We start from the raw sequence: 18,678 nt of genomic DNA, 5'->3' as shown, positions 1-18,678 counted from the left end.
GGCTCACGACCCATGGAATATGGAGTCACATTAAGGGTTCTCTAAAGGCACCCATTCCATGGATGTGGAAACCTGAGACCAAGAGGTTAAATGGCATTCTCAAAATAATATGCTACCACAGAGGTAGTCAGTGTGAGGCCGCAGAACTCCTGATACAGGGTCCAGCAAACTCCTGTCATACCATAGAGTGCTCTGTACTTGTTCCATTGCATTACAGCTGAAGAAAACAAGAAACTGCTTCGGCCCACTCAGTCTATTCTAGGGAACACTTCAGATTTTGTTAAGGAGGAAGAAAGAACCTAAAATGAAGAGCTATGGAAAGAACGAAGCAAAAAAACACAGAGAAGGAGGTGGAGGAACCACCCCATCCTGGCTTCCAGCAGTGACCTCAATAGGGTACAGTGGACGTTCTCTTCCAGAAAAAGATGTCTCAGATATGCTTTGTTCTGGAACACGGCTATCCATCAGGAAACAATTTCAACTGCTACAGAACTACCAGCTCAAGTTTGAGTGGGGAACAACCATGTATCTCCCTCATAATGTAAAAGCTATAGCAAAAAAGGAACAAAACAAGGACTTATGCCAGAACAACTATTCTACGGCTGTGCTGTCCAATATGGTAGATACTACTCATGTGTAGCTATTGAGCACTTGAAGTATGGCAAGTCAAAATCAAGATATGCTATAAATGCTGGATGCGGTGGCTCACGCCTGTAATCCCAACACTTTGAGAAGCCAAGGTGGGTGGATCACCTGGGGTCAGGAGTTCAAGATCAGCCTGGCCAACAAGGTGAAACCCCATCTCTACTAAAAATTAGTGGGGTGTGGTGGCAAGCGCCTGTAATCTCAGCTACTTGGGAGGCTGAGGCAGGAGAATCCCTTGAACCCAGGAGGCAGAGGTTGCAGTGAGCCGAGATCACGCCACTGCACGCCAGCCTGGATGACAGAGAGAGACTCTGTCTTAAAAAAAAAAAAAAAAGATGGGCTGTAAATGTAAAATACACAATGGATTTCAAAGCTTCAGCATAGACACACACAAAAAGAATGTAAAATATCTCATTAATTTTTATGTTGATTACATATTGAAATATTTTCAATGTATTTAAGTTAAGTAAGATGTATTATTAAAATTCATTTACTTGTTTCTTTTTACTTTTTTTAAATGGGGCTACTAAAAACTTTAAATCATTAAATTTAACATTACCATTTCAAGGCCTTAGCACAAAAAAAAAAAGAGTGCAAAATATCTCAATAGTTTTTATACTGATTACATGTTGAAAGATTTTTAGATATATTTGGGTTAAATAAGAAGTATTAAATTTATTTCACCTGCTTCTTCTTACTTTTTAAAAATGAGGCTACTAGAAAATTTAAATCATTAAATTTAAAATTACAGGTGTTCACTAAAAAGCACTGTTCTAAGAGATTCTCTCCGCAGAACTCTAGAAGTGGGGGAGGACGATGTGAAAGTGTGGAGATGCTTTTGCTGCGTTTTGCCCAAGACTTTTATTTCTCTCACACTGACAACCATTTAACATAAAAGCTGGGTCAGGACGCATGTTAGTGAGCCTCTAAAACTCCCGGACAGAGGTAGTAGAAAACTCAACCTGAACAGACAAGGCCAAACTGATGAGAGAGGTGGTCAACACTCTGTCACGTGGTTTCAGAAAAATAACAGTAGTGGCCATTAGTTGAGCACATTCATTGAACTATGTGCTTTATATTATTGCCTTTTTCAGCCCACCAAGCCGACATCATACGTATTATTATCTTCACCACAGAAATGAGAACATTGAAGCTCTGTTAAACCCAGTAACTCACTAATGTTACACAAGCTAGAATGGTTTCACTCAAAGTCCATGCTCCCTCTTTCACACTGGATTATTATTCAGAAAATTCTCCAATCTTTTTCAAAAGTGTCTTCCCCTCCAGGAACCTGACCTCTGAAATTCCAGCATTGGAGAATCATTCCTTTGACTTTTTTTCCTCTTTAAAATGCAAATAGTTCTAACAGAGACTTCACATAAATCCTGATCATGCATACTTCAAGTCAGATAAATTTATCAAAAACTTTGTTTTCTTAGAGTATTGACCAAACATGACCATAAACACAGCAGAGTCCTAAACACAGAGAGGAGACATCACTGAATGGAGAAAGAGGTTGAAAGAATGAAAAGCTGAGAGTGCTGAAGACAAAACTTAGTGCCATTTACACTATGACTTAAGAATACACCCGGCTGGACGTGGTAGCTCAGGCTGGGTGCGGTGCCTCATGCCTGTAATTCCAGCACTTTGGAAGACCAAGGCCGGCGGATCACTTGAGGTCAGGAGTTCAAGACCAGCCTGGCCAACATGGTGAAACCCGGTCTCTACTAAAAATACAAAAATCAGCTGGGTGTGCTAACCCATGCCTGTAATCCCAGCTACTCAGGAGGCTGAGGCAGGAGAATCGCTTGAACCCGGGAAGCAGAGATTGTGGTGAGCCAAGATTGCACCAAAAAAAATATATATATATATATAAAAAATGTACAGATTTTTGTATATCAAATATACCTCAATAAAGTTGTTTTTTAAAAAAAGTACCTACTACAGCCACTGTGTAAAACAGTTTAGCAGTTTCTTAAAATCTAAACATAGAGTTATCACATAAGCCAGCAATTCCACTCCTTATCCAGAGAAATGAAAACATATATTAATACATAAAAACCTGTAAGCACATATTCATAGCAGTATTATTCATAATAGTCAAAAATGGAAACAACCTAAGTGACCATCAACTTAATAATGAATAAGCAAAATGTGGTATATCCATACAGTGGAATAGTATTTGGCCATAAAGAAAAATGAAGTACTGATACATGCTACGGTACGGATGACCCTCCAAGGCATGCTAAACAGAAGAAATGAGTCAAAAAACACCAAATATTTTATGATTCAATTTATGTGAAATATCCAGAATAGGCAAAAACCATGAAGACAGGAAGTAAGTTAGTGGTTACCAGGGGCAAGGTGAAGGGGGAAATATGGACTGGCTGGTAAAAAGTACTGGGTATTTTTTGCGGGGGGGCGCTGATAAAAATGTTCTAAAATTTAAGATTGTGATAATGGGTTCACAACTTTGTAAATATAGTAAAATCCACCTGTCTGTCATTCAAATGGGTGAATTTCATGGTGTTAGAAATATATTTCAAGAAAACTATAAAAAATAGTAAAAAATAAATCTACTATGAATCAAGGTTGTCCTTATGACAAAGATAACATTTTTCCTAAATAAGGAACGTATTAGAAAGGCAAGAGGTCAGGTTGCCCTCCATCAAAAAGTAGGTGAAGGATATGAACAGACACTTCTCAAAAGAAGACATTTATGCGGCCAACAAACATATGCTGAGACGGGTGGATCACCAGGTCAGGAGTTTGAGACCAGCCTGACTAACACGGTGAAACCCCGTCTCTACTAAAAAATACAAAAAACTAGCCGGGCGAGGTGGCAGGCGCCTGTAGTCCCAGCTACTTGGGAGGCTGAGGCAGGAGAATGGCGTGAACCCGGGAGGCGGAGCTTGCAGTGAGCTGAGATCCGGCCACTGCACTCCAGCCTGGGCGACAGAGCGAGACTCCGTCTCAAAAAAAAAAAAAAAAAAAAAAAAAGAAAGAAAAAAAGCTCATCATCACTGATCATTAGAGAAATGCAAATCAAAACCACAACAAGATACCATCTCACGCCAGTTAGAATGGCAATCATTAGAAAGTCAGGAAACAATAGATGCTGGAGATGATGTGGAGTAATAGGAATTCTTTTACACTGTTGGTGAGAGTGTAACTTATTCAACCATTGTGGAAGAAAGTGTGGCACTTCCTCAAGGATCTAGAACCAGAAATACCATTTGACCCAGCAATCCCATTACTGTGTATGTACACAAAGGATTATAACTATAAAGACACATGCACACATGTTTATTGCAGCACTATTCACAATAGCGAAGACTTGGAACCAACCCAAATGTCTGTCAATGATAGACAGGATAAAGAAAATGTGGCACATATACACCATGGAATACTATGGAGCCATAAAAAGGATGAGTTCACGTTCTTTGCAGGGACGTGAATGAAGCTGGAAACCATCATTCTCGGCAAACTAACATAGGAACAGAAAATCAAACACTGCATGTTCTCATTCATAAATGGGAGTTGGACAATGAGAGCACATGGACACAGGGAGGGGAACATCACACACCAGGGCCTGTCAGGGTTGGGGGCACGAAGGGAGGGAGAGCATTAGGAGAAATACCTAATGTAGATGACGGGTTGATGGGTATAGCAAACCACCATGGCATGTGTATACCTATGTAACAAACCTGCACGTTCCACACATGTATTCCAGAACTTAAAGTATAATTAAAAAAAAAAAAAAGAAAGAAAGAAAAAGGTCAAGTTGCCCTAATCTCACTTTGCGCTACTTTTCCTGCTTTGGAACTTCACAAGTTGAATGGATAGGCTTATGTATCTTCAGAGAGAAGATGTTTTTAACTATGATTACACAATGCCTCCAGTTGCTGACGCTAAGAAAACGCTATCCCTAATAGGCAATTCTAGCTTTTCAAGTGGTTGTTGTCCAGTTTGTAGTTTAAAAACTTTTTCTCTGTTCTTACCCATTCTCTTTTCCCAACCTCTTCTTCCAATCTAGTCCCAGACTTTTGGCCAGATACAGCCAATTCTCACTTTAAGAGAATAGCAAGGGAAGCAGGGCCAGGCATGGTGGCTTACAGCTGTAAACCCAGCACTGGGAGGCCAAAGCAGGCAGATCACTCAAGACCAGGAGTTTGAGACCAGCCTGGCCAACATGGCGAAACCCAATCTCTAGTAAAACACAAAATTTAGCTGGTGAATGCCTGTAATCCCAGCTACTCAGGAGGATGACGCAGGAGAATTGCTTGAACCCAGGGGCAGAGGTTTCAGTGGGCTGAGATCACGCCACTGCACTCCAACCTGGGAGAGAGCGTGAGACTCTGACTAAAAAAAAAAAAAAAAAAATTGCAAGGAAAAAAAGAAAGCAAATCTTAAATTCAGCAATTTTTGTCTCTTTTCAGCATAAAATCAGAGTCTTGGAATTGGCTGTGTCTTTAGGGACCATCTGGTATAAGCCTCTCTATTTCATATAAGAAAACAAGTCCAGAAATAATAACAGCTAGCAGCTATTGACTGTTTACTCTATGCCAGGCATTGTGATTTACATGTATCACCTTATTTAACCTCACAGTGACCCGCTAAGATAAGTACCATTACGATCTGCATTTTATAAGGAAAACGAGGCACAGAGAGGTTTTTTAACTTGAATAAGGTCACACAGTTAAGAAGTAAAAGATCTAGGATACAAACTCAGAGAGTCTGGCTTTAAAGATGAGGTCCTTAACCACTACTATTATAGTTTATCATAAACTTATTTAAGCAACTTCTCTAAGGTCTTATAACTACTTAGTAGAAGGTCCAGAACTAGCACGGAGTGTGACGTATACCCACCCCGATACCTACGTAATGACAAAAGTTTCAGTAGAAGATGAAGTTGAAACTACAACCTAAATCAAAAAGATGAATTTTTCACCCATTGCAATCTTGATTTCCACCAATAATTGAGAGATTGAAAGAGAGATGTCAGAGGTAAGAAGACCTTCGGGTAAGACACTATTGACCTTATTCTGCCATCACGGGGGTAGGTGTTATAATCTTATGACAGTCTATTCTTGCACCTTTTTTCCCCTCTGGGGATCACTCTGCTAAGTTCTGAGAAGTGACATCTCTGAGATGCAGATGGGGCAAAGACACAACCAGAGAATTTTCCTCATGAGTGACAATCGATTACCCCATTACTTAATTAAAGACCAGTAGATGTACATTTTTTTTTAACCTGAAAGAGTTAAATGCAGTGATATCCTGTGAAATAAAATATGAATCCTGAGATAATTTATTATAGAAAATACAGCACCTTAGTTATTTACATAATCCAGGGAACTCAAAGCACTTCACGAACAACTCATGAATTCTCTACTTATTTTATTTATCAATTATTGCATTCCTTACATCCTACCACACCATTGCAGGTAAAGGGCAATGGAACCAAAATTATTATATTCCTCAAAATCAGGTTAATATGGCAATGAAAATGAATGGGTGCTTCTTAGGGTCATATGAGAATGAGTAAGAGCTGTCTGGAGCTGGACCTAGGACACTGTCTCTATCATGTGGTGCTTTGGTAAATTTTTATTTTTAAAGGAAAAGCAATAAAAGGTATATTTAGATTCACTTCACCCAGTTCAAACATAACACTATCCATCTAAAAGAGATTTGAAACCAAACTGAAGAATAAGCTTTCCTAAGATATGCCTATGACACAAAAGAAGTCAGGGTCATGCTTTACAAATGAAAATATCTTCCAATTTAAATTATGTACAACATCTAGGTTTTGGTTTATTTGCTTGTTTGGGGGTATTTTTATAATTTTGCCAACAACCACAACAAAAAGTTCATGGATGTCAACAGAATGCAGAGGCAAAACCACGTGAGCAGGCCTGGCACCAGCAGTGAACTAAACACGCAGGCAGGTAATGCCCCCTTCTCAGCAAACAGTGCAGCCTACTGTATAGAACCCACCCACACCTGGCCCAGCCCAACGCCCCACAGCTCCTAGTTCACAAGGTTCTATGTTTCCCCGCTTATAAATCCCCTTCCAGATTCTTCAGTGTAACCTAAATCTCTCTCACGTCCAATCCTCACAGACACTCCTATTGTTAGAAAAAATGACAGCAAATTTCCCAAAATCTCATTCTGGCAGCTTTGACCAAACAGCTCTTTGCACTTCTCAAAAGCCAGAATTGTTCTAATTCTAGTAGTAGACTAAAAATGGAATACACAAAAGTGACTAAAAAGAAAGGACATTTCTCATCACAAGTTCTTCTTATATTATGTCTGTCAGAGTTATATTGTTGTAGGTCTGTAGCTTACATCCACATTATAATAAATAAATAACACAGGGTCTAACCACATTACTTCTGCCTTAACACACTATACCTGAAAGATAGCATCAGGTAAAACTGACTTGTAAGTTCCTTTCATTTAATCCCCTTTTCTTTCCTCGGCATCTTTACCACAAGGGAGAGAAAAAAAAAAAATTAACCAAATTCTTGAATTTTCTCATCAGCAAGAAAAGTTTTTGCATTTGCTGGCTATCGATGAACTTCTGTGAAAATGACTCCTACCATTCCAACCCCAAAAGGAATCTGATCAGAGGCTGCTCTAAATGATTTAAAGTTATTTTACTCCTATTTTGCTCAAGGCCTAATACCATCAGAATTCTCTTCCTGCAATCTATAGCTTCCTTCCATTACCCACCGCCCCTCCACCTATATATGCAAACATACACACACACATATACATAGACACACAAATTATTCTCTAATGCTTTAAAGGGGAGAGGGGAGGAGGAAAAGTCCCATAATGTAATTGCTATATTAAAAAGAAGTGGCAGGCGAGAATAGTAAGGGAGGGTGTCAAAAGTGAAATACAGTAGTAGAATTAAAAAAACACACACGCTACAGTTCTGTGATGGGGGTGTTAATTGAACACAGAGAGAAAAGGAAAGAGAGAGAACAAAAGGGCGTTAAGGAGCAAAAAATAAATTTTTTTAACCTCCTCCAAAGATTTGATTTGCATTAACTTCGATGCAGACAATGCACAGAGGACAATTGGCTGAAAAGTGCCATATATAGCTATTATGTTCTAAAATTAAAAACTATTCGCAACAATTGCAGCTATTCATTGCTATCTATAAATATTCTCCTTAGTAAATGGCATGCAATATTTTTTGTGTTTTTCTAATTTTTAAACTTGCGTGATTTTGACACAGAAGTAAAAAACAGGAAACGTTTAAAAATATATTCAAGGCTTTTTAAAGAAATGTAATATGTTTGATTTTTTCTCCTTTTCTTCTATCCCAACAACCCCATTACCACCACATATACACATATGCAAACTTAGCCTATTACTAATAAGCCAGAAGACAAGGAATGGATCTTAAAAATCCCTAAGAAAATGTTATAGTAAATGATCCAAAACTCTAATTGTCTCTGTATTCCTAGAATGAGTGAGCAGATAAAAGTCACATGTGAAATATACATTGCTATAGGTCTTGACAGGGTTTTTTAGCTGCTCTTTGAGATTCGCCACCCGAGCATTTTGCTGGCACTTCTTAGCATTTATTTTTTTTAAAGTGAAAAGGTATTAAAATAAAAACTACCCACATTCTGAAGCAAGAAGACACATGGGTTCTTTTTGTTTTGTTTTGTTTTTTAAATATTCCCATAGTAATTTCTGACTTAAACAACCATCAATCAATTGTAATTCAGACGGCACTGCCTACTTTGAGGTGTTACGTGCATGTGTGTATGTATTTTTAAAGTTCCAAAAGGTTGGTAATACATCTTAGCCAGTTTTCGTATTTACAAGTATAAAATCATTAACAAATGCAAAAAAGCAAAAATAACAAATCAATTATCAAGTTCCTCTCAAGAGTTCTGCCTAGGTGAGCCAAATGTATGAACTTTGTGTTAGAATACAAACAAACAAAACCCACCCTAAATCAAGTAACCTCTATTATTATTACAAGCATTGTAATGCTTGAGATGGAAACTCAAAAATACTCATTTAATGCAAAGAGGCTTGAAAGTACCAATAGAAAAAGTCCCCAAACAATAAAGGAATGTATGTGAACTGATCACTCAAGCGATCTTTTCACCAGCTCTGTATCAAAAAGAGGGAAAAAAAAAAGGTTCCTGCAACTTTACAGACACTTTGTTCCTCCGACACATCAACTGCATGGAAGATATGCTGGCAAAAAGATTCAAGGTTCCAGGGTCCTCAGTAGCCAAGTAATCGAGCTTTAGAATCAAAGGGTTCTTTTCAGCACACCACAGTTGACTCCTACCTTTAACACAACACTCAACATTCCAGGAGAGGTTTTTGCCTTCCCTTCAATCCTTCCAACACACAAGTTGAAGACTAAGAGGGAGGTAAGCCTTTTTTTTCCCCCTACTTTCACCCAGGGGTGCCCTCTTAATCCAAAACTTGTGTGTGTGTGTGTGTGTGTGTGTGTGTGTGTGTGTGTGTGTGTGTGTGTGTGTGTGTGTGTGTCTGTCCCTTAACACAGGGGGCAATGATTCTTATCACTTTCAATTACATTATTTGATAAACTATTTTTTTAATGTATTATTCTAGAGACAACATAAAAAAACCTTAATTTAGATTTAAGTCTCTAAACATTAAATGTATTGACACAAAATTCAAAAAACAAAACTTTTAGAATGTTACTTTGACCAGTATGACTACTTTACTTCCTATCACTATACTTGAGCCAATATGAACAAGGAGCGAACTCTTTAACCCACACCTGAACCGGATCTCTATTCACACCCACCCACTTTGATCTACTGCCTCAGTAGGTTTTAATTAGGAAACTAGAATTAAGCACTTTGGCCACAATGTACACTTAAGTGCCCTGACAGGCTTCCTTTCAATCAAAATCTGATAGATTCTCTTTAGTCCATATTATCACATATGCTTTTATATCTTGATTCTACATTTCATGAAACAAGATCAGCAGGAACTCATACTCGATTAGAAACAAATCTCAACAAACCAAATATTCAAAGTAAATAAGCATCAGAGATCAAAGAAGAAAAAAGAGAGAAGATAAAATATATATACACACACACACACACACGCACACACACACACTTAGGTTTCCTACTCTGGGCTAATAGAAAAAAAAAACTAAAAAGTGCGACAAACTGGAAAAAAGCTCTCTTGATATTTGAATGCACAGTCCATAAATCTTTTAAAAGGTATCTCACAGCTAAAATAATGCAATTAACAGGTTTGCCATAAGGTTAAGCTTTGGCAAGGCAACCTGGAAGACTTAGAGGTCTGAACATCACTTCTCAGGTGCTTTGTCTAGAATGTTATGCACAACACAAATAAGATTCAACAAAGGAGCTGCGTACTAATTTTACACGCATTTCAAGACCCAAGTAATTACATATTCCATCAACAGCCACATCTTGAAACTATTTTTTTAAAAGAAAAACACAGAGCGCTCTCAAAAAGAAAGCCACCCTGTGTGCCCTCTCCCCCCACCCCTTTTTTATGTGTAACTATCAATGTATATCAACCAAGCACGCAATCATATTTATTGTCACTTTCATTCATGTCATGCCCTTGCTTATATGGTTTAGATATGAATTATTGACTGTTACACTCCTTGTTGTAAAAAATAAATAAATAAATAGGATGTCAGGTACTTTGCACTGCTCTAAAGCGAGCGGGTAAGTCAGAGCCCAGCAGAAGCTCCCGATTTATATAACCACTCCTGGTCCCTCATCTTTATTCCCTGGTTTCAGATTGCCTTCTCAAATCTTTCTTCTTACAAGGGAGAGCTCTACCCACTTTGGAAAATTAAGGATTAAAATAAACAAACAAGGGGATGTTGCTGAATGTCCTTCCCAGAGCATCTGTTGTTTAGGAACACCTCTGATTGATGACTGCTATTTTTTAATTGTTGCTTTAAAATTTAAATGCCCTCCTGGGATGTGTTATAAGTGTGTTAGTCCATGATACGAGGTCTAGAAAGTAGAAAAACAACAGAGTGAATGATCTCATGGCGTTATACTCCCCCAAAGCCAACGATTCTCCCTGCAATAAAATCACAGGCCACTCAAATACCGATAACCTAATGTTGTATAGCGCATTCCACAAAGGTATTTGACAACACTCTCTGTTGAGAACCTCTAGTCTGCTGCTTTGTGTAATTACAAGAAAAAAAGGAAAGGAAACTTCAGTTTAGCACCCCCATACCCAACTCCAAAAAAATTAGGGTTTTAAAAATGGGCTAAAATATATTCCTTAAAAAAATGAACTTTTACTTTCATATTTTTGCCCCAAAGATACATCAGTCTATAAATTTCCTTTCAGAATCTACATTTTAGCCCCAATCTCAAAAAGGCTGGAAATAGAGTTATGGAAAATTAGCCAATAGTGCTTGATAATAACTGTCAAAGAAACTTGGTGCTTTCTTTTAAGGAAAGCAGGGCTAGGACTTCCTATTCGAATATGAGGTCAACCTTGATAGTACTTGTATTCTGAAATTTTAATATTTAAATGATAGATTTGTGACTGCTGGTTAAGTGATTTAATTGGCCAAAGAAAATGCTAAAATGTTGGAATCTCATTCCTACCTGTTTTTTCTTTGATTTCACACAACACATTAAACAAGGCAGGCTTCATTCTGTGGCAGTTTAAAGCATGTTTTCTGCAAGAAAGAAACAACATGATCGCTTAGGTGGACTCTCAAGATCAAACTGCCGATAATGCACAGGGTGAACACATTTGAACATTTAGACAAAATTATATACCAAGCATAACTCTGTGGCATGCTTCAATTGTTTTCATGACTTAATATACAGAGTCCCGCCATAGAAAAAGAAATAACGTTAATTAGCAGGGAGAGAGTAGGGATTTAACTACAGAACAGAACTAACCTAAATTAGGCCCATTTAGGGAAAGGGTTTTTTTTTTAAGTAGTTTAATCAAAGTGTAATTCTTAAACCCACAATTCTTCCCAGGACAATGAATACAGCAAAGCCAAAGGCGTAGGTTAACAGTTTTGTAAAATCCATGCAACGACCACAGCCTAGGAACTGTCTGCCTCTCGGTCTGTGTGTTTTCAAATTTAATTCATCCATGTGTTCGAATTCATTCCGCAGATGCCCCTGTATTCTCATAAACACAAGATGCTTGAAAGGTCTTCTGAGTAGAACTGTCAATTTATAACATTTCAGTCCCCAAGTTAAAGAGTATGGAAATGCATTGCCAGGGGGCAAACATACCCATATGGGGAATAAATTCATTTCTCTGTGTTCACATTATGCCTCTTGTGCACACACTGCTTATTTGCAGGTGTTGAAATTCAATTATTTACAATTAGGACCTTGCCCCCATTGGGGGAAAAATAAATGCAATTTTGTCTTTTAGATTAGTGATTTACCTGGTGTGTGTGTGTGTGTGTGTGTGTGTGTGTGTGTGTGTGTATTCCGAATGCACTTGAGGAACAAAACAATACCTTTCCTTCTATTTTATTATGGAATCACTTAGCAGAATGATACTGTTTTGGAAACAAAATACTGATCATATCAGCTATTAGTTAAGGGAATTCTGTCTACTAACTAAAATTAATGTGTAAAGATAAATGGAAAGTTCTGGCACTCAAAACACATGCAATTCTTTTTTAATCCCTTTGAAAGTTAAAAAATAGACACACATCCTCATGAAGAACAGAGATCAGAAACATACTCTGTGTAGTGTACAGCAGGGGAGTAATAAACTCAAAATTCAGGACTATCAAAAAGAACACATTTATTATATCTAAAATATTAATGGTTTACTTTTGTAAATAATAAATATACATTATAAAGGTGTGACTAGAAAAAGGAAAAAAGGACATACTATCTACTGTTTATCCAAAAAGAAAGCTTAGCTTTGATTTAAGTTCTCATGTGGGGTGGGAAAAAAAAGATGGAAAATAAAGTATTAAAGACCTTTCCTGGGTCTTTTAAAATAGTTTTAATTAATTCTATTCTTATACATAGGACCAAATGCAGACAAAAATTCTCACACAGCTTTATAAAAATATTGCATTTCCACAGCACACAAACGAAGCTAGCTATAGAGGAAGAACTGAAAATTTACCCATCCCAAAATTGTATCTGATCTCTCTCTGCATCTAGGCCATTGAAAGGGGGAAGTCGCCAAGCCCTATTTGTCCTCAGTTGCACAAAAAAAGAGAGACTGAACATCAAAAAAGTAGTGAGTATCTATTCTTACTAGCCCCTTCCACTTCACAAACTTGTTTTTAAGCCAGTTTATCGGTATGTCTGAGAGTATTTTTCTAGAACAATATAATAGAGAAATTATGTCCCAATTCAAAAGAGAATTGCCAGTGGGAAATCTTCCTCTTACCATACCTATTAGCTTTTCTTCACATAATAAAATTTAAAGAGAGCACCAATTAATTTTTAAAATTTCCCCTATTTAAACAAAACTTAGAATGCTTTGAGCCTTTCAATATTTCCAAGTTTTCAAACACCCATAAACCTTAGTACTTTTGAGTTTACATGTTGCATGTGCTTGCAGCTAAAATTGAGTATAATTCATAACATCCATGTTTTTAACTGCTTCCTCTCATTTTCTCAACTCAGATTCTTATTTCACTTAGACAAAAATACACATAATGATGTCTTCTCCATATAACCAAGTCATCTGAAGTACAGGAGTTGTGTATATTTGTTTACAGGGTTTTCAAAGAAAAAAAAACGCTACTTCAGAGATATAACAAAGCTGGGTTATTGTATAGACATATGTGGTCATTAGATTTTTAAAATTCTTGCTTTTGAGTTCGGCCTTGGGCAAGCTGTTAGTGGGTTGTCACTTAGTCTATGTTTTACTTTGAAAGAGAATTTACTGTAAAATCCTGGAGGAGAGAACTATATACCTGGCAGTGGATTAACTTGAGAAGCTACGTAGTTTATTATGTTTCCTAAATGAGACCTTCATGTCCTATAGTACTGAAATACATAAAATTCATACATGCTTTCATTTCGAAGTGGTCCTGAAAGAAGCATGGGGGAAAAGAGCATGCTTGATTTTTGTCCCCCCACCCCTTTTTAAAGGACCATACATAGCTGTCTGTGTCACGGAAGGTTAGTAAACCGGCTCAAATTAGGAGACAATAAAGTTAAACTAAAAATCCGAGTCTCTTAAAACTAACAAATATACCTAAAAACAAAATTATCTTTTCATCAACTTTTTAAAAAAACAAAATTAAGTGAATGCAAAATATATTCTGGATAGCTGACAACTACTGACAAAGAAATACCCTGCTTTTTGGTTGTTTTGTATTTTGGGTAGGGGGGAAGGAAAGGAGAAAATATCAAAATTAATTTAGGACGGCAGAGTCAAGAAAGAAAATCAAACTCGCTGAATTAGGTAATGAGTCAACTAAATTTGCAAATAAAGTGTTCTTGGGACATTTTATTTTGTAATGTTACAGAGTCCCCTCAACAAGAAGGCATGGAATGCTGTTCAAAACTTGACAATTTTGCTTTCTCTGATACTTTTTTAAAGCAGTAAAAAGTGCCGAGGGCCGCTTTTGGATCAGTTGGCAGCATTTTCGGCGTGCCTGTGTGTCTGTGTGGATATAAATGAATACCCCTATATTCACACACACACACACAATATGTACACAGCCACATCTCGGCATGGGCGATTACACTTTCGATAACAACGCTCCTTCAAATTTTACTCCTCCGCCATGTAGTTGCTTGTCAAAATGAGAAAAGAAATAACATTTTTTTTAAAAGCGCTGTGGTGATTCAGTTCCCATTGTTTCCCCCTGCGAGAGGGAGAAAAACAAAAAAACCCCAAGAAAGGAAAAGAAAAGCCTCCATCTCACCTGGCCTGCGCCTCATCCAAACTCTGGTCTGTGATGGTCATAATTTGCTGTAAAATGTCTCCAATGTCCTGCTTCCTCCCGCCCTCCCCCTCGGTCCCTCCGGCCCCATCCTGCAAGTGCTGGGACAGGCCGGGGTGTCCGGCCATCCCGACCCCAGCATGGGAATGCATCAGCCTGGGCTGCTCGTCCATCTCCAAAGGCTACGGCAGCCCCCGGCTCTTCCTCTTCTGCTCCTCGGCTCGGCTCCTGGGAAGCACCAAGGCTTTTTATCCTTCAAGCTTGTCTTCAAATCCTTTTCAGGATAAACAGGGAAGGGGGAAAAAAGAAGACCAAAAGAAAAAAAAAAATCCCTTTGCCTCTTTAGAGGATGGTGGGAGGATGGGGAGGGGGAGGGGGAGGGGGCGTGAAGGGGTTGCGGGGTGAGGGTGGGGATAAGGGCTGGTGGGGAAGGGTGTTGACTCCAAAAAGCAAGAAAAATAAACCACCTTCCCACTTGGCGAAAAGAAATCAGAGCTGGCTTTGGGTTTTTCAGTCCGGTCTCCTTTGCAAGGCAGAAATGGGCTCCCGGCGCTTAAATCTGTGGCTTAATCCTTTTGCAAATATGCATTGATCGGGAGAAAGGAGAGGAAGGCAGGGGGATTGCAATGCAAACTTTCCCCCCCCACCCCCCGCTGCCCCCCACCCCCACTCCGGGCCAGAGTGATCTCAAAGGGGGTGGGCTGTTGCAAAAGCCAGATCTCCCCCAGCCGCGGCGGCAGGCAAAGCACAGGCTCTCTCCTCCTCCGTGTCTCTGCAAACTCCAGCAACCCCGTCAGCCTCCTGCTTTTGTTTAGCTCAGGCTCAGGACTCCAGAAACATATACAGAAAAACCACAGCCTGAGAGGAGGAGGAGGAGGAGGAGAAGGAGGAGGAGGAGGAGGACGAGAAGGAGGAGAGGGGAGGGGGTAAAGGGAAGGGGAGGGGGCGGGGAAGCCGGGAGGCTGGAGAGAGAAGGAGGGAGGAGGGTGCCTGGAGCTCCTCCCGCCTTCCCCGATTGGCCACCAGATAAAAGACCGGCCCCTCCTCCCCTACTTTCCTCACTGCGCCTCCTCTCCAGCCTCCTTCAGCTCCTCCTCGCCCGGCGCCCTGTCAATCAGAGTTCAGAGGTGGGCCGGGAAGGAGGCCGAGCTAATACCAAGTCTCCAGTCCTTAAAGGTGCAATGATACTGTAGTTCCAGCTCAGTTTCTACTTTTCCTGCTCGCCTTACTTAGGTTGCGTCCTTGAGGAAAATGTGTCTCCACTTAAATGCAAACATATAAAATTAACACGAAAGAACACAGACGTGTGCGTCCTCCCGCCCACCCCTGCTTTTCTTTTGCTGTGGCATTGTCATTTGAAACTTGATTCTTTTAAATGCTTAGACCTCATGGAAACTGCTGAGAGAAAAAGTTTGTCAGCACGACGTAGTTATGAAACATAATCGAGCTGTTAATGTAATTAATAATGATCTCTAATAAGTGGCAGATGTAATAATAGATAAATTTAAAAAAAACAATTCTAGCACAGTAAAGTTGAAAAGAATACCAAACTCTTGTCATTTTTGCTACATGAAAACTAAATTATGGACTATGAAACTGAATAATGCTGAAGAAAAAGAAAGATTAATAAATAAGTTCACCAAATGAAACTAATTCAACATTTCTCTCTCTTCCCCCAGGGGGAAATTAGTTATTTGGCTTAAATACCTAATAAAGAAATGCATATCACAGTCTGGTTCTAGTTTTTAATATAGTCTAATAAGCATTATTAACTGAGAGAAGAAGTGAACTGACATTTATTGAATGCCTACTATGCACCAAGTAATTTACATGAGTTATTTTATTTAATCCCCAAGACATCTTTGTGAGTTATGGATTATCATTTCCATTTTACAGAGAGGGAACTCAGAAAGGTTAAATAATTTGTCCAAGGTCCACAGTTATTAAGTGTCAAAGCTGGAATTTAAACCCGAGTGTGACTCCCTCCAAAGGCCTAGTATTTCCACTGCACAACCTGCTTCAGTCTAACAAATGTGTGAATAGTGTTAAAAATTAGTTATGTACCTATTGCCTGTCTAGTTTGAAAGGAAACTTGAGGTGCTTAAAAGGGTACATATTCTAACAAGATGACTCAAATTGAAAATGGGTAGGAAAAAATAAAAAATAAAATGGGATCAGGAAAAAAGCCAATAAAAGTCCTAACTAAAGTCCAGTATCATAGCTCCAGACGGACACAAATTTGCTTCCAATCTTTTTGTTAGGCAAAGTGAGAGGGGAAAAAAATCTGACTTTGTACACAGTCGCAATGAATAGAAGATAAAATACCAGGCCAATTACTTAGGAAAAGTCCAGAATATTTTGTAATATAAAATATTCTGTTGTGTAGCCAGCCCTCTTCCTGGATGGCAGTATAGCAAAGGAAATGCAAAGTGCAGTGTAACCAATCTGCAAAATGGAAAGCGGCCTTGCCAGGTGCTTTGAGATCCTCAAATAAAATGTTATTCTTTTCATCAATCATTATGCAAAACAAGTTTGGCAAGATGAGGAGCACTAATGAAAGCATTTCAAAGCAGTTTTTAGCAAGCTATTTGGCACTTATTGGTATGAGGGCGTGCAATAGAGAGTATTAATTGTAATTATGATGTTATATTACTTAATAACAATTGTTTTAATCACATACATATCCTGACTTGTAAACTTTTTCAAAAGTTGAGCACAAAGCTATATACTCAAATCACATATCAACCACAGTGATTGAGAGTTAACATACCCCTTACAGAGATGAAGTTACCACATCTTAAAGCATGAAAAGAAGTCAACTTAGAGTCTATAAGAAATCAGTTTGTGAGCAATTAATTCTAATTGCAAACCTAATAAAATCTTTCTAGGCAAATTACTGGAAAAGGTGCCATCAATGCCAGAAGATCGTTGTCATCTAGGAACATTTTAGTAGGGAAACAAGATGTGTATACACAATAATACTAAAATTAGGTAATATTTATCGACTCCATACTATAATTATTATATTGAAGGTGTTTTGTTAATTTAATCATTGCAACGGTCTTACCCCAATACCTATGTTTTAACCATTACTTTAGAGTGTTGCCCAGATATATTTCAATAGATAATAAATGCTATAGAAGTGATAACAAGCCCTAGACATCCTATAAGAGATGAGAGAAGGGAGTAACCAGTTCGAGTGAATAGAAGGCTTTGCAGTAGATCTAAAGGATGAACTGGATCTGGAGGGCTAGGTTAATGAACTTGACAGAAGTACAGGCTATCTCTTCAGAGTCACTCTGTGACCCAGGCTGGAGTGCAGTGGTGCGATCTCGGCTCACTGCAACCTTAACCTTTCGGGTTCAAGTGATTCTCCTGCCTCAGCCTCCCAGGTAGCTGGGACTACAGGTACCCACCACCAGGGCCGGCAATTTTTTTTTTTTTTTTTTTTTTTTGTATTTTTAGTAGAGATGGGGTTTCACTATATTGACCAGGCTGGTCTCAAACTCCTGACCTCGTGACCCGCCTGCCTCAGCCTCCCAAAGTGTTGGGATTAAAGGCGTGAGCCACCGCGCCCAGCTGTAAAGACATTTAACAGCAGCATTTGTGCTTTATTTGATGGACACTAGGGATACACTGAGGTAAGTTGTTTCTTTCTTTCAAAGATAGGAACAGAAAAGCATGTTTCGGGAAGAATTATCTGGTTACTCAACACTTTGGGCAACAACTAGCTATTCACCCAAATCATTTGGCAAGGAAAGATGAAATTAGGAAAGTGACAGTAGAAATGGAAAAGAGAGGACCATTTTGAGGAAGGTCTTTAAGACAGAGTCAATAGAAATTTATAATTGATTTTATGTGAGTGGGAAGGATAAAAGAAATGTCTTCAAGCTTGAGTGAGAAGAATGCAATGGCTTTAATATAATAATAATTATAGATATAGATAGAAATTGTTGAGTGCTGATTGTGTTTCAGGCACTGATTATACATTACCACTTAGTTTTAACAATTTAACACTTCATTTAAATAACTTTCTTATGAGGTTACAATCTCCATTTTGCAGATGAAGAAACCAAGGTCCCTAAAAGTAGAATTACTAGACAAAGTATGAT

At 38.5% G+C, this 18,678-nt stretch overlaps 1 protein-coding gene across 8 annotated transcripts in view; it reads right to left on the bottom strand.

Annotated features, from left to right (window-relative positions):
• LOC105492953 (PBX homeobox 1) overlaps window positions 1-15,478 on the bottom strand; it is a 330,443-nt gene extending 314,965 nt beyond the window's left edge. For 2 of the 8 annotated variants that reach the window (XM_071074764.1, XM_071074769.1), the window contains exons 1-2: window positions 14,549-15,477; window positions 11,277-11,350 (exon numbers count right to left, since the gene is read on the bottom strand). In XM_071074764.1, coding sequence (XP_070930865.1) covers window positions 11,277-11,350; window positions 14,549-14,739 — 265 coding nt within the window. In that variant the 5' untranslated portion in view covers window positions 14,740-15,477. Of the gene's footprint in view, window positions 1-11,276; window positions 11,351-14,548 lie in introns of all 8 variants that reach the window. The other 6 variants (XM_071074757.1, XM_071074773.1, XM_071074748.1 and 3 more) reach the window with 6 other exon arrangements.
• Between the last annotated feature and the right edge of the window lie 3,200 nt (window positions 15,479-18,678).

The sequence above is a fragment of the Macaca nemestrina genome, chromosome 1 (assembly GCF_043159975.1).
Source record: "Macaca nemestrina isolate mMacNem1 chromosome 1, mMacNem.hap1, whole genome shotgun sequence".
In the NCBI taxonomy this organism is placed as follows: Eukaryota; Metazoa; Chordata; class Mammalia; order Primates; family Cercopithecidae; genus Macaca; species Macaca nemestrina.
The sequence above is the reverse complement of the archived record's forward strand: the minus strand, read 5'-3'. Positions and strand labels throughout refer to the sequence as shown.